This window comes from Antechinus flavipes, chromosome 6, assembly GCF_016432865.1.
Source record: "Antechinus flavipes isolate AdamAnt ecotype Samford, QLD, Australia chromosome 6, AdamAnt_v2, whole genome shotgun sequence".
NCBI lineage: Eukaryota > Metazoa > Chordata > Mammalia > Dasyuromorphia > Dasyuridae > Antechinus > Antechinus flavipes.
In genome coordinates, this window is record NC_067403.1 from 105,815,021 (window position 1) to 105,835,012 (window position 19,992).

Sequence of the window (19,992 nt, forward strand, 5' to 3'; positions counted from 1 at the left end):
ATCTCTACCAAATACCCATCAATTTGAAGATTAGACCACCAGCATTCTCTAATGCTGATCCTGTTTAAATACTTCTCCCCACTCCTTTTTACTTAAAGAGCAAGTAGAAGATTTGATCTCCAACATGAATCCATCTTCTTCTTCTTTAGTCCATTGATCTCCACCAATAGCTTCTATTAGACAGGAGTATGGTATAATGGAGAGAGTACTGGACTTGGAATCAAGAGGACCTGGATTCAGAGCCTGACTAAGAAATATATTGATTGTATGATCATGAGCAAATCACCTAACCTGTCTCTTTTTCAATGTCCTTCTCTGCAAAACTGGAGATGGGGTTTTAATTGATGGTCCCAATCTATACACTGCCCATAGTATCGAGCTATTTTGCACTTGTATGGAATCTGTCCTATTAGATGCTGATGTGGAAAATACAAAGAACTGGCCTTGACATCTAGGAGCATTCAGCCATGATAAAGGAAAAGGACACTATCACATAAAAGACAACTCCAATGCACAGTACAAAAGACAAGGGACAGCAAAAAATAATTGGAAAAGGTGAATAGCAATTCAGAGTAGAGAAGAACATTGTAGGGCAAGGTAATCAAGTAAAGATTCATAGCAAACTTAGGACTATGTCAATTGGTCAATCAGTCAACAATTAGGAATTTCCTATGTGACAGGCATTGTGCTAAACTTTGAAGAAAGGACAGTTTTAGACAAGTAGAGAGGAACAGAGAAGTCCTTATAGCCATATAACTAGCAGGACTAAATGTGTTGAGGTGGAAATCCTTTCAAGAAACATATAGACCCATTTGGTTTGACTTCAGGGTTGATGTAATGAAACTGGACAGGAAGATTTGTTCCACATAATAGAAGGTTTTGAATGTTAGGATAGACCTATTCATCTATGTATTCATACAATTTTTCTTTGCTTCAAGGTGGATTATCTTGTTTCAAGTACCATTATGTTTCCTGTTTCTCTAGCTAATGCTTTTTTTTTTTCTTTTTACATTCTTGCCTTTTTGTCTATTAGCACCTCCACCATTGGGTAGTCAACCCAAATGAGAGTTAGAGACACTCAAATGAGTTTTATTCTCCCTAAGTAGATCAGACAAAAGTTTAGCATGGAAGAATTCTGTCTTTAAATTATTTTCAATTTCCCAGAGATGTACCCAGCGATACAATCTCCAAATTACATTATTTGTCCATGAACACCAAAGTTGATATCAATTAGCAGATAATTATTGTTCTATTGGTCTCTAAGTGGACAACACAATTAAGAACATAGTTACTCTGGGCTAGTTTGCTGCTCCATAAGATTAAAAATAAGCTTCTGAAATTCCCCTTTAAAGTCTCCATCACTCTTGCCAATATAATTATGGTATCGAGTGGAGGGCTAGTTACCTGTTTCCATGGTAATTGTCTCTACTCTCAAAGGCCTTTGACATGCTGAGGTCCCTCATGCCCACATTCTGGGTCCTATATGCCCCCTTTCACATACTCTCCTCCTTTGCGGAGACAACAAGAAGCTCAAACACTTGCCATTTGGATATAGAATTTGGTGAGACTTTCTCACATTGGCTCCCCGATTATAGTATTACTACTTGGAGAGAGGGAAAAGCTGAGACACATGACAGCCTTGCTCCCCTGCTACCTCCACAAGTTTGACTATACCTTCTGGTTTGCAGACATTCAATCATACTGTATCTCCTTCCCTTACACATTCCCTCCCTCCTCTCAACTCCCAGCTCTTTTCCCCCTTTTAGTCACACAGACTCACTGGACCTGTTGAATATATAAATCAGCCAAGTCCCAGGTTTCTTGATATTCTCTTACACATCATATAACTGATTCCCATGTTAACTACTTTTCTCTTTCCTTCAACTTATATTGTACTGTTTGCACTATCTCTTTGACTCTGATACTAGCTTCAGTCCCTACATTTTTCTTCCCTAAAATCAGCATCCAATTTCTACCATCACACCTTTGAGACTACTAGATGATACAGGAGTTAGAATGCTGATCCCTAGTGTCAACAAGCCCTGAGTTTAAAATTCTCCCTCAAACTTTTGCTAGCTGTGTGATGTTGGGCAAATTGCTTAAATGCTCTTTGCCTCAGTTTCTTCAACTGTAAAATGAGGATAATAATAGTACCTCCTTCCTAGGGTTCTAGTGAAGATCAAATGAGATATTATTTGTAGAACCCTTATCTAAAAATATAGTACCTGACACATAGTAGGCACTATGTAAATACTCATTCCCCATCCTTCCCCCTTCTTGCAAACACTGGCAAACTCCCCCTAAAATTGCAGGAGGACAGATTTGAAGCTAAAAGCTTGCCACATGGCAAGCACTATTTACATGCTTATTACTTTCCTCCTTCCCTTTTGGTCCAGTCCTCTGTGAGCTGATGTATATCCCTGTGTTGCACAGATCTGTTCCCTCCTTTTATGTCATTCTAAGACTATTTCTAAACTGGACTAAGTGTAACAGGTATAAGAATCCAAATAAATTGCATAAGAATGCAAACTCACTATCTTCATGACCTGGATGAGTCCTTTCTGTCCCTCATTTTCTTTATAGGTAGCTAGAGCAGCTAGGTGAATAAAGTACCAAATCTGGAGTAAAAGAGATTCATCTTTCTGAATTCAAATCCAGCCTCAGACACATATACCCAACCTTCTTGAGAAGTCATGTGAAATTGGTTCTTAGATTTAGAACTATAAGGGTCCTTAGGACTCATATAATCTAAGTCATTCCCTTCATTTTTTTGTGAGGAACAGCAACTCATGTCACTCTGTTTGTATTAATTCCTCATACATAAAATGAGCTGAAGAAGACAATGGCAAAGCGCTCCAGTATCTTAACCAAGAAAACCCTAAATGGGGTCACAAAGAATCAGACATGACTGAAAAATAACTCGACGACAACAAAAACAAAGAGGTTGATTGGACTAGATAATTTCTAAGCTTCCCTCTTATCACATAGACCCAAATTTCTTGAGAAGTCATGTAGAAAAATATAAAAAACATGGGACTTAGAATCAGAAAAACCTGGATTCAAATCCTGCCTCAGGAACATTATCTAGCTATGGAACTCTAAGCAACTTTGCCATGTCTCTGACTACTAATAAAATTCTATTATGTCATCAAGCTTATGGGAGTAACCAAACCAATCACAAATCACAGAATATTAAAAGGCTTGATCTATTCTTAAATGTGATTTTATCTTCAGGATTACTAGGTTTTATCAAGAAAACAAATCTCCAATTTCATGTCTTTTTTTAAAAAAATATTTACCTGAAAGTAAAGACTGAAATGTTTTCTTTTCCAAATTCTATCTGGCTAGAATTTGTTACTATTTTTAAGCTATTTCATCTGAGGAGAATCTCGTCAGTTTCCCTTTCAATTTTCACTGTCATTTGTGGAGAGGTTTTTTGTTTTCAAATGTCAAACACATTAGCTCCAGGGTCACCTAGTATCTGCCAGATAGAACAGGAGAGAATTAGACCCATCTACTCAAAATCTGGGGAAAGGGGTCAAGTCATCTTAATGGAATTCTGAATATACTTGGGGGTCATTAATGTATGTATTTCAGAAACACAAAGCAAATCTTATCCTGACTTTCAAAAGCTGTCACATGTCTAGCCATCATTCCCTACCTCACTACCTTGGTCTAAAAAGAATCTTTCTTTCAACTTTTAGAATTTTAGATTTGTTCAGCTATCTGTATATAATACAGAGAGATAAAATCCAGGTGTGAGATTTTCAAATGAATTTCAAAAGCAAATCTGCCAGAGCATGCTTTGGGGGGACTATGGGCAGTCTTGCTTTTTTTGTAGGAAGTGTTAGTTTAATTCATTATAATTAGAATATATGTGTAACATATATATATATATATATTATATATATATATATATATATATATATATATATATATATATATATATATATATATATATATATATATATATATAATATATATATGTATATATATATGTAGATGTATAATTAGAATATAATATAATTAGTATACATATCACAGCTGGGAAGTAACCTCATACCATTTATAAAAACATTCTATGATTCCTCCATACTTACTTTCCTAAGCAAAGCATTGTTATGCTTTTAGTAGCCAACTTTTCTAGCTATCAGTCAGAATTTTTGAGACATTTTTTCTTCTAATTACCTAGACCTGACTTCCAGAGTCCATTGCTAGCCTTTTCTCCTTCCTATCCTTAATTTGTTTACTCAAAGAGGAGCAAATAAAGCAGTTAACATTTAAATCTTTCCATTTTAATTGATAGCAGCAATTCAGGAGAGAAAAGATTGAAACTGCTGCTAAAAATGAGGTGTGCCATTATCTGTGGATTTTAATTATCCGTTCTATTCTGGTATCCTGTTGCTTCAGCTAATTGAGAGTTGTCTGTTTATTATATTTCTTCATTGCCAACAGTTATCCCTATATAAATTTACTTAGAATGAAAAAAAGGGCAGGAAAATAAAATGAGATTTTCTTCATTTTTTATATGTATACTCAGTATGATCAATCAATCAACCAATATTTATTAGGAACTAATGGAGAGTTTCAGAGTTGGTAGGTATCATGAGAAGAAATCGTGTTCATTGTCTTGCCTTGAAAATATGCTTCCTCCATATGTCAAGGAGCCTTAATTTTACCAAGGTGACTATCCGCCCCCCCTCCCCAAGAAAAGGTCTCAACCCTTCCTTGTTTTAATAGATAAGTTTCATGAATTTGTTGATCACAAACCTAAAGCTAAAACCTTAATGTCCATACAGATCAACCCACTTTCTCATTTTTCCATCTTAGATGAGGAAACAGAGGCCTGGGAAGGTTGAATGCTTTGCCCAAAGAGTTAGTGAGAATCAGAGGCAAGATTTGAACCTTGATCTTTTATCTTCAAAGTCAGGGCTTGATTTATTTTTCACTCTCCCTCTTACTATAACATGCATCCAGGTCATGAGGCAAAAATCACTTTCTGGCCACTTTTCTGGTGATGAACCTATCTAAACTTAATAATAGCAGATTTAGAATTGTTTGCTTATTTTTGAGTCAATTCAAGTCAGCAAGTATTTATTAAGTGCTTGCTACATTCAAGGACTATGCTAAGTGGGGAAACAAAAGCAAAGTAAAACATCATGCTTTCAAGGGATTTGTGATCTGATGGGAAGGACAACATACAAAGAAAATAAAGAGAGGCGGGGTGTGGAGAAGAGAGAGAAACAGAGAGGGAAAGAGGGGGGAAAAACAGGAGGGGAAAGAGGAAAGAGAGGGAGGAAGGGAGGGAGGGAGCCAGGGAGAGGTAGAGAGAGAAAGACAGACAGACAGAAGGAGAGAAGAAGAGAAGGAGGAACGAGGAAGGGACAGGGAAGAAGGGGGAATAGAGGGGGGAGGAAGAAGGGGGAGAGGGGAAGAGGTGGGGAGATGGGAAGAAGGGGAGAAAGGGAGAGAAAGAATGTGAGAGAGAGAGAGAGAGAGAGAGAGAGAGAGAGAGAGAGAGAGAGAGAGAAAGAGAGAGAAAGAGAATTGGAAATAACCATAGAGGAAAGATAGAACAGTTTAGAGGAAAAACTTCTTACAGAAGGTAGGATTTCAGCTGACTTGAAGGAAGCTGAGGCAACCCAGTGTAGGAAAAAAAGAAAGAGAGAAATAATCTTAGATCAGAAAACCTGTATTTGAGTAAGTATTGTCTTGCTGGCAGACTCTAAAGAAAACAAAAAACAGTGGCACACCTGTGTTGAAACTGCTTGTAGTTGTCAATTAATCTTGTTCCAGACTAGAAAGGAATAGTGGGATATTCTTTTGATATTGATGAGCATAGGTGGAAGCCAGTCCCTATGTGCTTGTGACTAAAGGTTTTAGAAGCTGTAGATCATAGAGTCTGGACAATAGAATATAAAAACCATCAGTGTTGAATTTAGAGGGACATATTTCATAAGTTAAAAAGAAATAGCAGTTGGTTAATGATTCAATTGATTAGAACTTGAATGAATGTGAATGAGTGTATGGAATTGTGTGAATCCTTGGTAATTTCTTGGTCTTTGAGTTAGGTACAGATTCATAGAAATTTGTGATTCACTCTAAAATGGAAATAATGGAAGAATAACAGAGTTATGGCAAACTACTGAACTTATGAAAACCAACCACAAATTTGGGGAAGAAGTAATAGGGACAAAGATATTCCATGCTTATTGCTGGAAATGGTCTACTAATGAACACTTTGAAGTTGCAGAACTGCAATCAGACAATTTTGGAAAAAGAAACTAAGTTCATTAGTATGTAACTGGTAGTTCACTAAGGGGCTTGGGTACCTCTCCTTCTCAACCCTTACATGTTGTTCAAAACCTAGTTTATTGTTGACAGAGACAGAGAGAGAGAAGAAAGAGAGAGAAAAAAAGAGAAAGAAAGGAAGGAAGGAAGGAAGGAAGGAAGGAAGGAAGGAAGGAAGGAAGGAAGGAAGGAAGGAAGGAAGGAAGGAAGGAAGGAAGAAGGAAGGAAGGAAAGGAGGGAGGGAGGGAGAGGTGAGAGGGAGGAAGAAAGAAAAAAGAGAAAGAAATAAAAAGAAAGAAAGAAAAAAGAGAGAAAGAAGAAAGAGAAGAAAGAAAAAAGAGAAGAAAAAGAGAGAAAGGAAGAAAGAGAAGAAAAAGAGAGAAAGGAAGAAAGAGAAGAAAAAGAGAGAAAGGAAGAAAGAGAAGAAAAAGAGAAAGGAAGAAGAGAAGAAAAAGAGAGAAAGGAAGAAAGAGAAGAAAAAGAGAAGAAAAGAGAGAAAGGAAGAAGAGAAGAAAAAGAGAGAAAGGAAGAAAGAGAAGAAAAAGAGAGAAAGAAGGAAGAAAGGAAGAGACAGACAGATAAATAGACAGACTGGCTGGCTGGCTGGCTGACTAATTCGAAGGAAGTCAGGAGATTGAAATGAAGGAGAAAATTCCAGGCCCATCCACAGGTTTCAGACAGTGAAAATGTCTGGATCACAGGATTATCTGAGGGGAATAAGATATAAAGATACTTAATAAGTAGTATGGGGCCAGTTTATAAAAAGCTTTAAAAATGAAAAAGAGGTAATTATGTTGATCCTGGAGGTAATCTGGAGCTACTGGAGTTTATTGAATGGGGAAGGATTGATAAGACCAGACAGGTGCTTATACATCATTGGGCTCACATCTGAAGCTTCTGCCAGACTAATGGGATCTTCAAAATCCCAGAGTCTTCAATTTCCTCCACACCAAACTCTTCAAGAAACAAGCTAATTCTGATGTGCTCCATCATTCAGATGTCAGATTGTACCAGAAATAATCTACTCTTACTGCTCTCAACATTGCATCCTCTAGACTAGCATACATTTGTAGAGAAACGGCAACAATCATAAACTGACTTAAACTTAAGTTAAACCAAAAACTAAGAAAATTCTTTCTGAATGGGAAGGAACTGTAGTACAATGGAAAAAAATAACTACCTCTGAGATCAAAGGTCCCGAGTTCAAATTGATCACCTCTGATGCTTGCTATCTTGGATAAATAACTTGACTTCTCTGAACCTCAGTGTCTGTAAAATGAGAGGGTTGAACATAGGTCACTCCTAGTTGAGGGAGCAGATTATAAGATGGATGGAGCACTGAACCTGGAGTCAGCAAGACATAAGTTCAAAAGTAGGTTCGAATACGCACTTATCATATGATCCTGGGCAAGACGCTTATTCTATATTTCTTGAAGTAAAAAATGAGGATAATGATAGCACTTACCTCCCAGGGTTGTTATGATCATCAAATGAGATCATATTTATAAAAATCTCTTAGCACAGTGTCTGGGACATAAAGGGGGTGCTTTTTCAACTTCCAGTTTATAAACTTATGATCCTATGATCCTCTCTTCCCTACAGAATTACAAATACACATGTGGTTCCCACAATGACTATTTAAGAAAGATGGAACTGAGACATCACGGTCGCCTTCTGCTTTCCAGTTACCTCTGCATTCCTTCCAATATTCAGTGGCCTCTCTCACAGAACTCACTCTGCCCCAAGATTAATTTTACATCCACTACCAAAGAGGGAAATCTTTCCATGAGAAAAGAAGCACCTATAAGGGCAGAAAGAGACATGTAAATAGGCAGCAACAAAGTCCTATGCCTCAGATATAATTCCGCCTGTCAGGTACATAGGAGAATTAGAGAGAAAAGGGATAAAATTATCATCATTCCTATGGCACTCTCTCCTTTCTATGGTCTTAGAACTCTAGGGACCATGAAAATTATTCAATTGAATGGCTATTATTTCACAGACGCAAAAACTAAAACCCAAAATAAAGTAAATTCCATCCTCAGCCCATTCCTTGTTCCTAGTCACAAAGTCAGGAAGAAGAAATCCATACTCAGGATTCTGATTCCTAGAGCAGTTGGTTTTTTTCTCTTAACACTGTGTCTCAGACCAGTAAGCTCAGACTGAATGCCCATCCATTTATCCAGTAAGAAGTCATAACAACAACTACAAAAGAAGGTCCTGTGAGGCCTTGAGTGTAACAGAAGGGAAAGAAGCCATTGGAGGGAGATGGAATCTTGATGGAAGACACAAGTGAGCGTATTGCATTGATTAATGCTTGATATATGTTGGATGCTGCATCAGGCTGTGAATACAAAGACAAAAAATAAAATAAAATCCCTGTCCTAAAAGTACTTACATTCTGGCAGGAAAATAACACATACATCTGGGGGTATCCTAATAAATGAGCCGATCATCAAAGATCTCAAATATAAAGTCTCTGTAAGCTGAACTTTGAAGAAAATTTAGGATTCTGAGGTGGGAGAAGAGAGGAAAAGTAAGTGCATTCTAGACATGAGACACAAACTAGACAAAAGTACAAAAACAGGAAAAAGAGCATTGTATTGTGTTGAACTGTGAGAACAATGAGAAAACTAGTGTGATTGGTCTGGGATGCTTATCACAATACCTGGCACACAGTGGGTCCTTAATAAATGTTAGTTGATTTGACCAGAGTAGGTAAAAGGGAGTCATGTCAATCTAGTCTGACAAGGTAAATTAGAGTCAATTTGGGAAGGGCTTTAAAGTCCAAAAGTATTTATATTTGATTCTAAAGGCAATAGGGAGCTACTAGAGCTTCTTGAGCAAAGGAGTTTATTTACCAATCCAGCACTACATATGCCTTGTTCTTGGTGATCAGTGAAATTTCTATTGTCATTGTCAAGAATAGAAAACAGAATGTTTATTGGTGGAAATAACCCTGTTCTTAAGATTCAGAGATCTAAGCTAAAATTCTGACTGTAATCTTTACTAGCTATTTGGCCTTTAACAAAACACTTCAACTCCCTTAAACTTTATATTTTCTTCTATAAAATTTAAATAATATGAATACTGCCTGTTTCACCAGTTGTTATAAAGAAATCTTTGTAAACGTTAAAGAACTATACACATATATAAATATGTGTGCTGTTTTTCTTTCTTTTTAATTTTTTTCTTTATTTTATTTTCAATTTATGGAATAAAACAAGCATTTCCAAAACATAGTATAATAAAAAAAAAATTGTACTACAAATCTATCATATACAATTTGCTATTCCTTTTTGTGTATGTGTTAGGCAATTGGGATTAAGTGACTTGCCCAAGGTCACACAGCTAATAAGTATAAAGTGTTTGAGGCTGGATTTGAACTCAGGTCCTCCTGATTTTAGGGCCAGTGTTTATTATTCCTTTTAAATATACAATAAAGTTATCATGTAAATTTTTTTTCTCCTTTTTTCACCCCTCCACTCTAGTGATGGCTACCATTTGATACCAAATAAGTATGTGTATATATGTATATAAGTATGTGTATATATACACATATATACAAATACATGTAAAAATCATCTTATATAGGCTTCTATTTAGCAGTTCTTTCTCTAAATGCAGATAGTATTTTTCTTCATAGGTCCTTTGTAGTTATATATATATATATATATGTAGGAGTCTTTATAATAATCAAAATGATTTATTCACTAGAGTTGTTTTAAAAACAATATTGTCATTACTCTATACAATATTCTCTTGGTTCTGCTCATTTCACTCTTCGTTATTTCATACAAACCTATTCATCTTTTTTCTAAGACCATCGAGCTCATCATTTCTTACAATACAATAGTGTTTTGTCATATTCATATATCACAGCTTGTTTAGCCATTCCCCAACTTACAGACCTCCCTTCAATTTTCGGTGCTGTTTTTCAATACTTGAATAGACTTGTGCTACAATTGTCAGCTGTCAAAGGTAGGAGCTGTCCTTTGTCTATCACTAGCACTTACCACAGTGCCTGACACATACCAAGTGCTTATTGAATAAATGACTGATCTCCCTAATGTAGGTATTCCCTTCAGTGGTACATATTGCAGCCCATTCACACTGTCTCATCTTGTGTGACTCTTATTTATGTCTTTCCATAAATCCTCCACAGGAAAAGCACCCCCATCCTCCAAGATTCTTGATATCCCTGTTATTATTCATCAGAATTAGCACCACCAATCAAGATAACTTTATCTACATAGGAATCATTGATTTCTGTGTTTAATCATTTATGTTTGATTTCCATTTAAGTTCCCAGAACTAACTGCTGTATCTCCCAAATGCAAATAAAAAACTAAAAGAGGCCAGTGGTTATATCAGCTTGGTAGTAGGAAAAGCAAAATTGGGAATACTGAATAGCAAGTACCATTCTGTGAGACAGTGGGAGGGACAGCTCAAGATCTTTAAAGTTGGTAAGATCATCTTGGGAAGAACATTTTACACTTTCCACTCCTTAGAATGAGATGTCTTGAATATAAGATGATGGGGTAGGAACATGGAGCTGCATCTCAATAGTCAATAAGCATTAGTCGCCTACTAGTGCCAACCACTGTATTAAGTGCTACAGATAAAAAGAAAGGCAAAAAAAGTTCACAATCTAGTGTCAGAGACAGCAAAAAAAGAAATAGGTACAAACAAGCTATATACAGGATAGGTAAGAAATAATTAATAAAAGAAAGACACTAGAATTAAAGGGAATAAGGAAGGCTTCTTACAGATGGTGGGATTTTATTTGGTGCTTGAAGGAAGCCCCTGGCTTGGTTTCCCTGAAACTAAGAGGCAAAGCATTCCAGAAATGAGGGACAGAAAATGAAAATATCCAAAATCTGGTAAGGGAATGTCTTGTTCATGGAACACAAAAAAAGTTACTATTCCTGCATCAAAGAGTTTAGGGAAGTAGGAGGAGAGGAGTAGGAATTATAAGGCATAAAGATCATAAAGGTGGAAGGGTTCTATACTCAATCCTGGAGGTGACAGTGAGCCACTTGAGATTTATTGACTTTATTGAATTTATAGGAAGGTGACATGGTCCAACTTGTGCTTTAAGGAAATCACTTTAGTGGCTGAATGGAAGATGGAATGGAGTAGAGAAAGACTTGTGACAAGGAGATCAACCAACAATCTATTGGAGGAGTACAGTGATAAGGGCTTGCACTGTGGTGATGGTAATATCAGAAGAAAGAAGGGAATGTAACTGAAAGGTGTTTGAAAGGTGAAATTGGCAGGCCTTGGCAAGAGATTGGATATGGGGGTAAGATTGTAGGAATTCAAGAATATGTATAATTTGTGTATATGGGAGATTGGGAAGATGGTGGTACCCTCAAAACAAACAAGGAAGATTGGAAGGAAGATGGGACTGGGAGGAATTATAAAAAGTTCCATTTTAGATATGTAGAATTTAAGATATCTACTGAACATGCAGTTTGAGATGAAATGCAGGTCTGGTGGTCAGCAGAAAGGCTAGAGTGGGATACGTAGATACAAGAATCATCAGCATAGAGGTGACAATTCGATCTATGGACCCTAACGAACTCATCAAGTGAAGCAGTATAGAGGAAGATGAGAAGAAGATGGTCCAGGAGAGAATCCTATGTACCAGCCATAATTAGTGGGCATGACTGAGAAGAAGCAATCAGATCAATAGTAAGAGAACCAGGAGAGGTACCACAAAAACCTAGAATGAAAAAATTCAAGGAAAAGAAAATAATCAAAAGTGTCTAAGAACTACAGAGGTCATAAAGAATGAAGATTGAGATAAGACCTTTAGATGTGGCGATTGGATTATTGGTAACTTTGGAAAAAACAGTTTTGTTGAAAGGAAAAAGTCAGAAGTTGGATGGTAGAGAAATGAATAAGAGGAAAAGTGGAAATATCTCTTATAGTCATTTTTCTCAGAGTTTTGCCACAAAGGGCAAAGGCAATATAAGACAATAATGGGATGGAAGGATCAGGAGAGGGTTTTTGAGGATAGAGGAATGGGCATTTTTGTAATCAAGAAGGGAGTAGTCAATAGACAGGAAAAGCTTGAAAGTAAGAGAGAAAAAGAGAATAACAGAGGTGGGGGAGGGGGCGGATCATCTGGAAGAGACAAGATGGAATGGGATCATTTTTACAAGGAGCAGGGTTTGCCTTAGTATGGAGTTTGCCCTGGTGAGGAGAAGGACCACCTCTTCTTGTGAGATAGGGATGGAGAAAGAGTGGCAAAGAGTACTTAGATGAGGTGAAATTAAAAAAGAAGGGAGAAGAGGGAGCTCTCAGAGATGGACCCAATCACTGAATCCTCTTATTTTATAGATGAGGAAATTATATCCAAGTAAATGAATTCATCGGATCAGATTATAGATTTGGAGCCATAAGGACCATAGAGAACACCTGGTCCAGCCCATTCATTTTATAGATGAAGAATAAAGTCCAAAAGAAGTTAAATGACTTGGCCAGGATCACATAGCTAATAAATACCTGAAGCATGATTTGAACTTGTTTTTTTGTGCCTAAGAGTCTAGTAATCTACTCACTGTACTAAGAGGCTGCTTTGGGAGGTATCTTGCCCAAGATTAGACATCTAGTTAGTGGCAGGAATTAGTCTCCTGAATCCCAACTCTGTCTTTCTGCTATAACAAGCTGCTTCCTTCCCTTGCCTCAAGCTTCCCAACACTATCATGGATGCAAACATCCCTAGAAACAAAGACTGATTGCTTTGTAATCTTCTCAAGTTCTACCTTGCTTTGCAATAAATGATTGAACCCCTTATGGGCATTGGTACTGTACATAATGATGTGTCAGAATCTAATATTCTGAATATATTAGTAATGCCTAGTTATCTGTATGTACCTAGAGGGAGAGAGATGGAGCTTATTTGCAGTCCTGCTTTCCCAGTTTCCTGTCTATTTGCTGGAAATGTTTAAGCAATTTGAGGGCCAAAAAGAACTCTTCCTCCAATTTAAATCCATATAGAAAGTTAGACTTTTACAATTGTACACTAACAGGAATATCACAAAGAGCTTCCAGGAGACATTACCATGAGCTTTACTAACTGGGATTAATGAATTCTCGCGTTGGCAGTTACGTACCCTAATTTGTATGAAGTTCTTTACCAACCTTAAAAGCTATTATTATGAGACATTTTACCCCATTGGACTAGATCTGTGATTCCACTGATCCTCTATCACTCAGAGTTCCCTCACCCTTTTTGCAGTTTATACCAAAGCACATAAGTTAATGACTTGTCTAGGATCACCTAGCTAGTATGTGACAGTGGAGGTACTTGAATTCAGATCTTCCTGAGATCACAGTTCTTTATGTACTACATATTATCATTATTATTATTACCCTCAAATTATACAAGATACAACCTGATTATACTGTCTTATGCTGTAATAGATTTAAATCTTTCATATTGTGATGTTTTTAAAATTTGAGACATAATTTCTAAGTAATTTAATTGTTTTATTAATAATGCCAGCATTTTTGATAAAAGATCAGTGATAAACACTCTTAAATGCCAAAGGTTCCCATGGGGGGCTCATAAAGAGGGCTGTTACTAAGAATGGCAATCAACTATGATTAGTAAAAAATGAATGAAAGGCTCCCTGCAATGAGAGGTTGAGAGGGACATGATATCACTCTTAGAGTGCTATCCAGACCACCTTGGGCAGTCTAGACAAAGAATCTGTATCCTTCTCATTGGGTGGAGCAGCATTCAGCATGAGGAGAATGTTAATCCTATCTTCCATCAGCCCTGTCCTTGAGAGATTGGTTAAAGAAATAGGACAAGAAAAACTGGCTGGAGTCTCCCCAAATTTAACATGAAAGAGAAATCAGCATTTCCCTCAATATATCATCTACCGAAAGCGGGCTGAGATTGTCAAGCTTCCTTTCCTTTTTCTTTCTAATTTTCCCAGGGCCCCAGTCAGATCACGGGTTGCTGAATGACTGACAGGCTTCTTTTCTGCTCCACAGAACCTAAAACGTGTGGCAGAGACCTGGATGGATGAATTTGCGGAGTACATTTACCAGCGACGACCTGAGTACAGACATCTTTCCACTGGTGACATCTCTGCCCAGAAGGAGCTCCGGAAACACCTCAAGTGCAAGGACTTCAAGTGGTTCATGGCGGCCGTGGCCTGGGATGTCCCCAAGTACTACCCCCCAGTGGAGCCTCCACCAGCTGCCTGGGGGGAGGTAAGGCACACACTGAGCACGGAACCAGCTTTTGCTGCTACTCAGCAAGTCTTTCCTAGACTAACAGAGGTCACATAGTCCATGCCCCTATCTCCTCCCAAGGCTAACGCTCTCTCACATGAATGACAAACATGGCAATCTCCCGTGTTTCCCCATCTTGATGATTTTAAAACTTAAGTATGAGGCTGCTCTTGGCTCCGTGAGAGACCTCCTGCACAATGAGGAGGTTGGAGTAGATATCCTGAGATTCTCCCATTTTGAGATCTATGATCTTATAATTCTAGGCAGAATACCTAAGCCAAAAAGTAAGGTCACCGTCTATATTGTTGGAGAGATGATCAACTCCAGTGAAATAATAGATTCTTGAAGTAAATAAGAGAGCCACAGAAACACAGATATACATCTGGAAGAGACCTCAGAGGTCATCTAATTCAATTCCCTCTTTTTACAGATGAAGAAACTGAGGTATATGGATATTAAAATTTTACTCAGATGTTTGTAGCCAAAGGAAGGACCTACAATAAAGCAGCTAAATGTTGCATTAGATAAAGCACAGGATTTGGAGTGAGGAAGACATGAGTTTGAATTCTTCCTCAGACATTTTATACTTGTGTGACCTTGAGCTAGTCACTTAAACAAAAAAACTCTCCCTGCCTCAGTTTCCTGATCTGTTAAATAGAGATAATATTATCTAGTTCATAAGAGATTGTGAGTTATGAAAAGTGCTTTAAAGTGTTAAACTTAAAACCTTTTAAGTATTATGGAAATTCTGGTTATTATTGGCATGTAGATTATGCCATGAAATAGCCCTTTGTGTTCAGGCTCAACAAGACCACTTTCTTATCAAGTTGCCCTGAAGAGGGAAAGCAAGAGATGCAATCCCTCCTAATACTCAGCAATGAAAAATTCACTTTCTGGAACAAAAGTTGATCTTTCCCTTTTATAGATACTTCTGTTTGGTTTTGCTTTCTAATAGGGAGCTTGGGTGAACTGAATCATGCTAGTTCCTATGCACATATAATATGTTTATGTATTATACATGTAGACATAAAAAAGAACTATAAACAGACTTGATTGCCTGCAATGGCCCAGTCTTTTTAGCTTGTTAACGGGAGAATTCATGCCGATCTCCACCACCTCTGCTGACATTAGAATATGGGAACAGCTACTGAATCAGTTTCCTCTGATGTAAAATGGGAACAATAATAGTATATCCCTCAAGATATTGTTGTAAGGATCAGTGAGAAAGCTTTTGTAGAGCCCTTTGCAAAAAGGTGCAAAAACACCATATATTATGCATCTATATGTTGTTATTATTATTATTATTATTAGCTATTATAAAACTGAGAGATTGTGCTCAGTTGAACCCAGGGTCATACAACCAAGAATATGTGAGAGGAGGATTAGGCCTTCCCAGTTTCAAAGTTAGCTATTGCCTTCAAATTTAGCAGGTTATAAATATCTATAGTTTGGTTTTTTCCTTGGAGAATAACAGCTAATATTATAAAATTTTCAGAGGCTATAAAATTTGCAGAACATTTTACATATGGCTCTCATTTGAGATACCCAATAATGCTCTGAGGTAAATACTACAGAGAGTATTGTCCCCATTTGATGGATGAGAACACTAAGGTTCAGAGAATTAAAGTTCTTATCTAAGACCTCAAAGCAAATGAACACCAAAGGGGGGGAATTGAATTCAGATATCTTCTGGAACATTTTTGCTATGCCAGTCCAAACCAAAAAGGAGTTGTTAGATATCCACTCTACCAAAAAAACTGGGCTGGGGGATGCAAAGTCAAAAAAAGAACAAAACCAGAAGAGTTCAAGAAACTTACATTCTAGTAGGGGCATTTGCCATGCATAAAAATCAGCAAATTTAAGATGGGAAGAAAGCACCAACTGTGAAAATGTTGAAAATGTTGAAAATGAGGAAATGTTTTCCCTAGGAGGATGCATGAAAACCAATTTAGCTTAATGGTTAGAGAGCAGTTCTCATGGTAGGAAGTCCTGGGTTCAAGTCTCACCTCTTAATATCCAAAAGAGTTTTTTATTACTAGAAATTGTACTAACCTACTCCTAAGAATAATTGCAAGACATGAATTCAAAGCAGTTAATGGATGAAGGACCTGGAAACAAGTACTAATCTACCTGCTTTGGGAAAGGTTGTATCTTTATTTACATTCCAGCTTCTTAAACTGTGGCTCTCAACTTTATGGGGGGAGGGGGGATCTATAACTGTGAGAGTCATGAAATTGTGATTTATTATCAGTATAATTTTGTTTTTGCAAAAAAAATTGATTTGCAAATATGTTTTATATACCTGGGATCAACATAAAAAATTCTCTGCAGAAAGGGATTATGAGTGGAAAAAGTTTAAGAAATCCTCCTCTACACCAAATGATATGTCTGAGCATTTCTTCCCTCCCCCCAAAAAAAAACCCACAAATTATTAGAAGGCAAAGTAAGGCTCCAGGAGTGCATTCTAGGAATGGGGGACAATCTGAATAAAAGCACTGAAAATAAAACGCTGAGTGTATTGAACACAACAGTATGTCCTTTGAGGAAAAATGGAAAGAGGGGAGAAGATTTGCAAAATTCTCTATTTATCTCTTTATTAAAAGGCAACCAAATTCTCCTACCTCTACATCAGCCTAGAGAAGAGTTTTCCTATGCAAGTTTAAGGAACTCTCTAAACCCTGAATCAAAGAACAGAGCTGCTTTAACTGTAGAATAAGGAGGTCAATTTCCCTCCCTAAGGCCTGAGATAAATAAACAGCTTTACTAGAATAAACCTGTGACAAAGTAGGGTTTGGAAAAAGCAAAAGAGGATATGTGTGGTACTCAGGAAGAGAGAAAGTAGGTTTTTAAGGCTGGAAATAGGGGGAAGAACATCAGTTGTGCCACATAAAACCAATAATGGGATTCTGAATAAGGGAATGAGATTAGAATTGTTTTTCAGGGCAAAGTGGACCCAGTCCTGAGAATATGATCAAGGCATAAATTAAATATTACAGGCAAGTGAGTGACATGGAAATGAGTTCCAATCTACCTTCCATAACAAAAGAAAGGAATCAAATTTTTAACTGAAGGTAAGGTATTGAAACCTAGTCTAATTCCTGTCTGCTGTATGTAGTCACTGTACTAAGTGGGCTGGTTGTTCTTCATTCTTGAAGAGGACCAAAATGATACCATTATGTGAGAATCAAGATAATGTGTCAGACTGTGGCTGATCAGAGCAATACAAGCTCGGAATCCTATGCCACAGGTCGGACACAAGTAGTCCACATGAACATTTGGGGTGGATTGTCTAGCTTTGCACATCTCACATTTCTTGTGAACTAAATCATTTATGCTTTGCTCATAGAGCACAGCACTTTCTCTTATGAGGGCACACCTTAATGGGCAGTCCTGTGCCAGTGTTTCCCATGTCAAAAATCAGCAAATTAATGAAAATTTAAGATGGGAAGAAAGCATCATTAGTTACCTACCTACTACTATGATATGATATGATGAAGGATGATATAGAGGCAAGGAAACCAATCTTGGAATCAGGAAGTCCTGAGTTCATATCTAGCCTCTGAAACATTCTGGCTGGATTACTCCTGAGCAAGTCAATTATCTCTGAGAGCTATGGGCAACTCCCTGCTTTGGTAGAAGTTCCTTACCAAGAGAGTACTACTGAATATAAATTACATTGATAAAATCATAAGCCATGTCAGAAAATCTTCATAAATGTGCAACATTGTGATATAAGCTCAAAACAAGAAACAGTTGCTGCATTCAAGAACTTCAGCATAAATCTGTGATCTCTTCAATAGGGTTACCTCCATGGTCCCCTTCTCATTCAGTGTGGAAAACCATATGCTGTTCTGCTTTCTGCTCTGAAAACATTTCCACCTCTAAAAAGAGGTTTACTGCTTGTAATTTTTATTATGTGTATTTTTTTCTCTTGAGAGAATTTTTAGGGTTCTATAAACTCCAAATTAATTTGTTAGTATGGGCAAAGCTCCTGAATAAATTTAAAAGATTATTTGTTCTTAGAGAGATTTTTTTTTAAAAATGAGAAATGAAGCCCTGTTGAATTCTTTGAAAAGAGTAATGGGAAGGAGCCACAAAGAACTCCTGAGCTGTAAACACCAAGACTTCTTTATGAGACATATGTGCCAAGATGGAGAATGCCACTCACCCTCCTCTACATTGGCACTTGGTGCAGTTTTCTGGCTGCTTGTCCGTGCCAGTCTGATTCTGGGTAAACAATGAAGTACTCAAGCAGTTTCTGGCTCCAGTATCTTGAGGCCTCGGTAGTAAATGATGTACACAGCTTATAAACAGCCTATAAACTGCTAGTTTCTTTTTCCCCCTCCTTTCCAAATACAGCTGCTAAATATTTTACTTTAAATTTCCTGTCAGAATATGTCTACAGAAATTCACACCACACACACACACACACACACACACACACACACACACACACACACAGAAAGAGAGAGAGACAGACAGACAGACAGATACAGGGAGAGAGAGAGAAAAACAGAGACAAGAGAGTGAAAGAGTGAGGAAGGGAAGGAGAGAGGGAAGGGGGAAGCCTCAGAAAAAAAAAAAAAAGAGGAAAGAAGAGGGATAGAAGGGAAGAAACTAAAACATAACAAATGCTGCATCTTTGGCAATGCTACCATGAAATAATAAAATGTATGTCCAATTTAAGGAACATGATCTTTTAGTCATCCTGTCTACATGTCACAGGAAGCTAGGGGATACATAAGCTATGACTTTGTTTCCTCCTAAAACAAAGTGCAAGATGACAGATGGAAAAAATCGAGTTGAAAAACAGTAACACCTCAAATTTATATAGCCTTTTGAGTTTACAAAACATTTTACAACCACTAAACTTCCATTCCTTTCCTAAGAGTTTACATCCTCACTTCCATTTTGCCAGGTAGTGAATTGAAATGCTAAGTCTTAGCCAATGGAAGTCAGCTAGAGAGTCACAGAAACATAATCCCAGATCCTTGACAACTACACATATTGCTCTATTTCTCATTGGATTTCGTGGGAAGCAGCATGGTACGCATCCCTCTAATGGGTAATCTTTTTTTTTTTTTTTTTTTTTTCCAGCAGTAACTTTTGCTTTTTATTGGCTTATTTGTTTTTTTTTTTCTTTTTTTTTTTTTTTTTTTTTATAAATTTTATTTTATTTAATAATAACTTCGCATTGACAGAATCCATGCCAGGATAATTTCTACACGACATTATCCCTTGCAATCACTTATGTTTCATTTTTTTCCCCTCCCTCCCTCCTCCCCCCCCCCCCAGGATGGCAAGCAGTCCTATATATGCTAAACATGTTGCAGTATATCCTAGATACAATACATATTTGCAGAACCGAACAGTTCTCTTGTTGCACAGGGAGAATTGGATTCAGAAGGTAAAAATAACTCGGGAAGAAAATCAAAAATGCAAATA

General features: G+C 37.2%; 1 protein-coding gene across 2 annotated transcripts in view; it reads left to right on the forward strand.

Annotated features, from left to right (window-relative positions):
• Positions 1-19,992, forward strand: part of GALNTL6 (polypeptide N-acetylgalactosaminyltransferase like 6) — a 1,500,784-nt gene that overhangs the window by 1,422,813 nt on the left and 57,979 nt on the right. For both annotated transcript variants that reach the window (XM_051964041.1, XM_051964042.1), the window contains one exon: positions 14,305-14,526. In XM_051964041.1, coding sequence (XP_051820001.1) covers positions 14,305-14,526 — 222 coding nt within the window. The remainder of the gene's footprint in view (positions 1-14,304; positions 14,527-19,992) is intronic.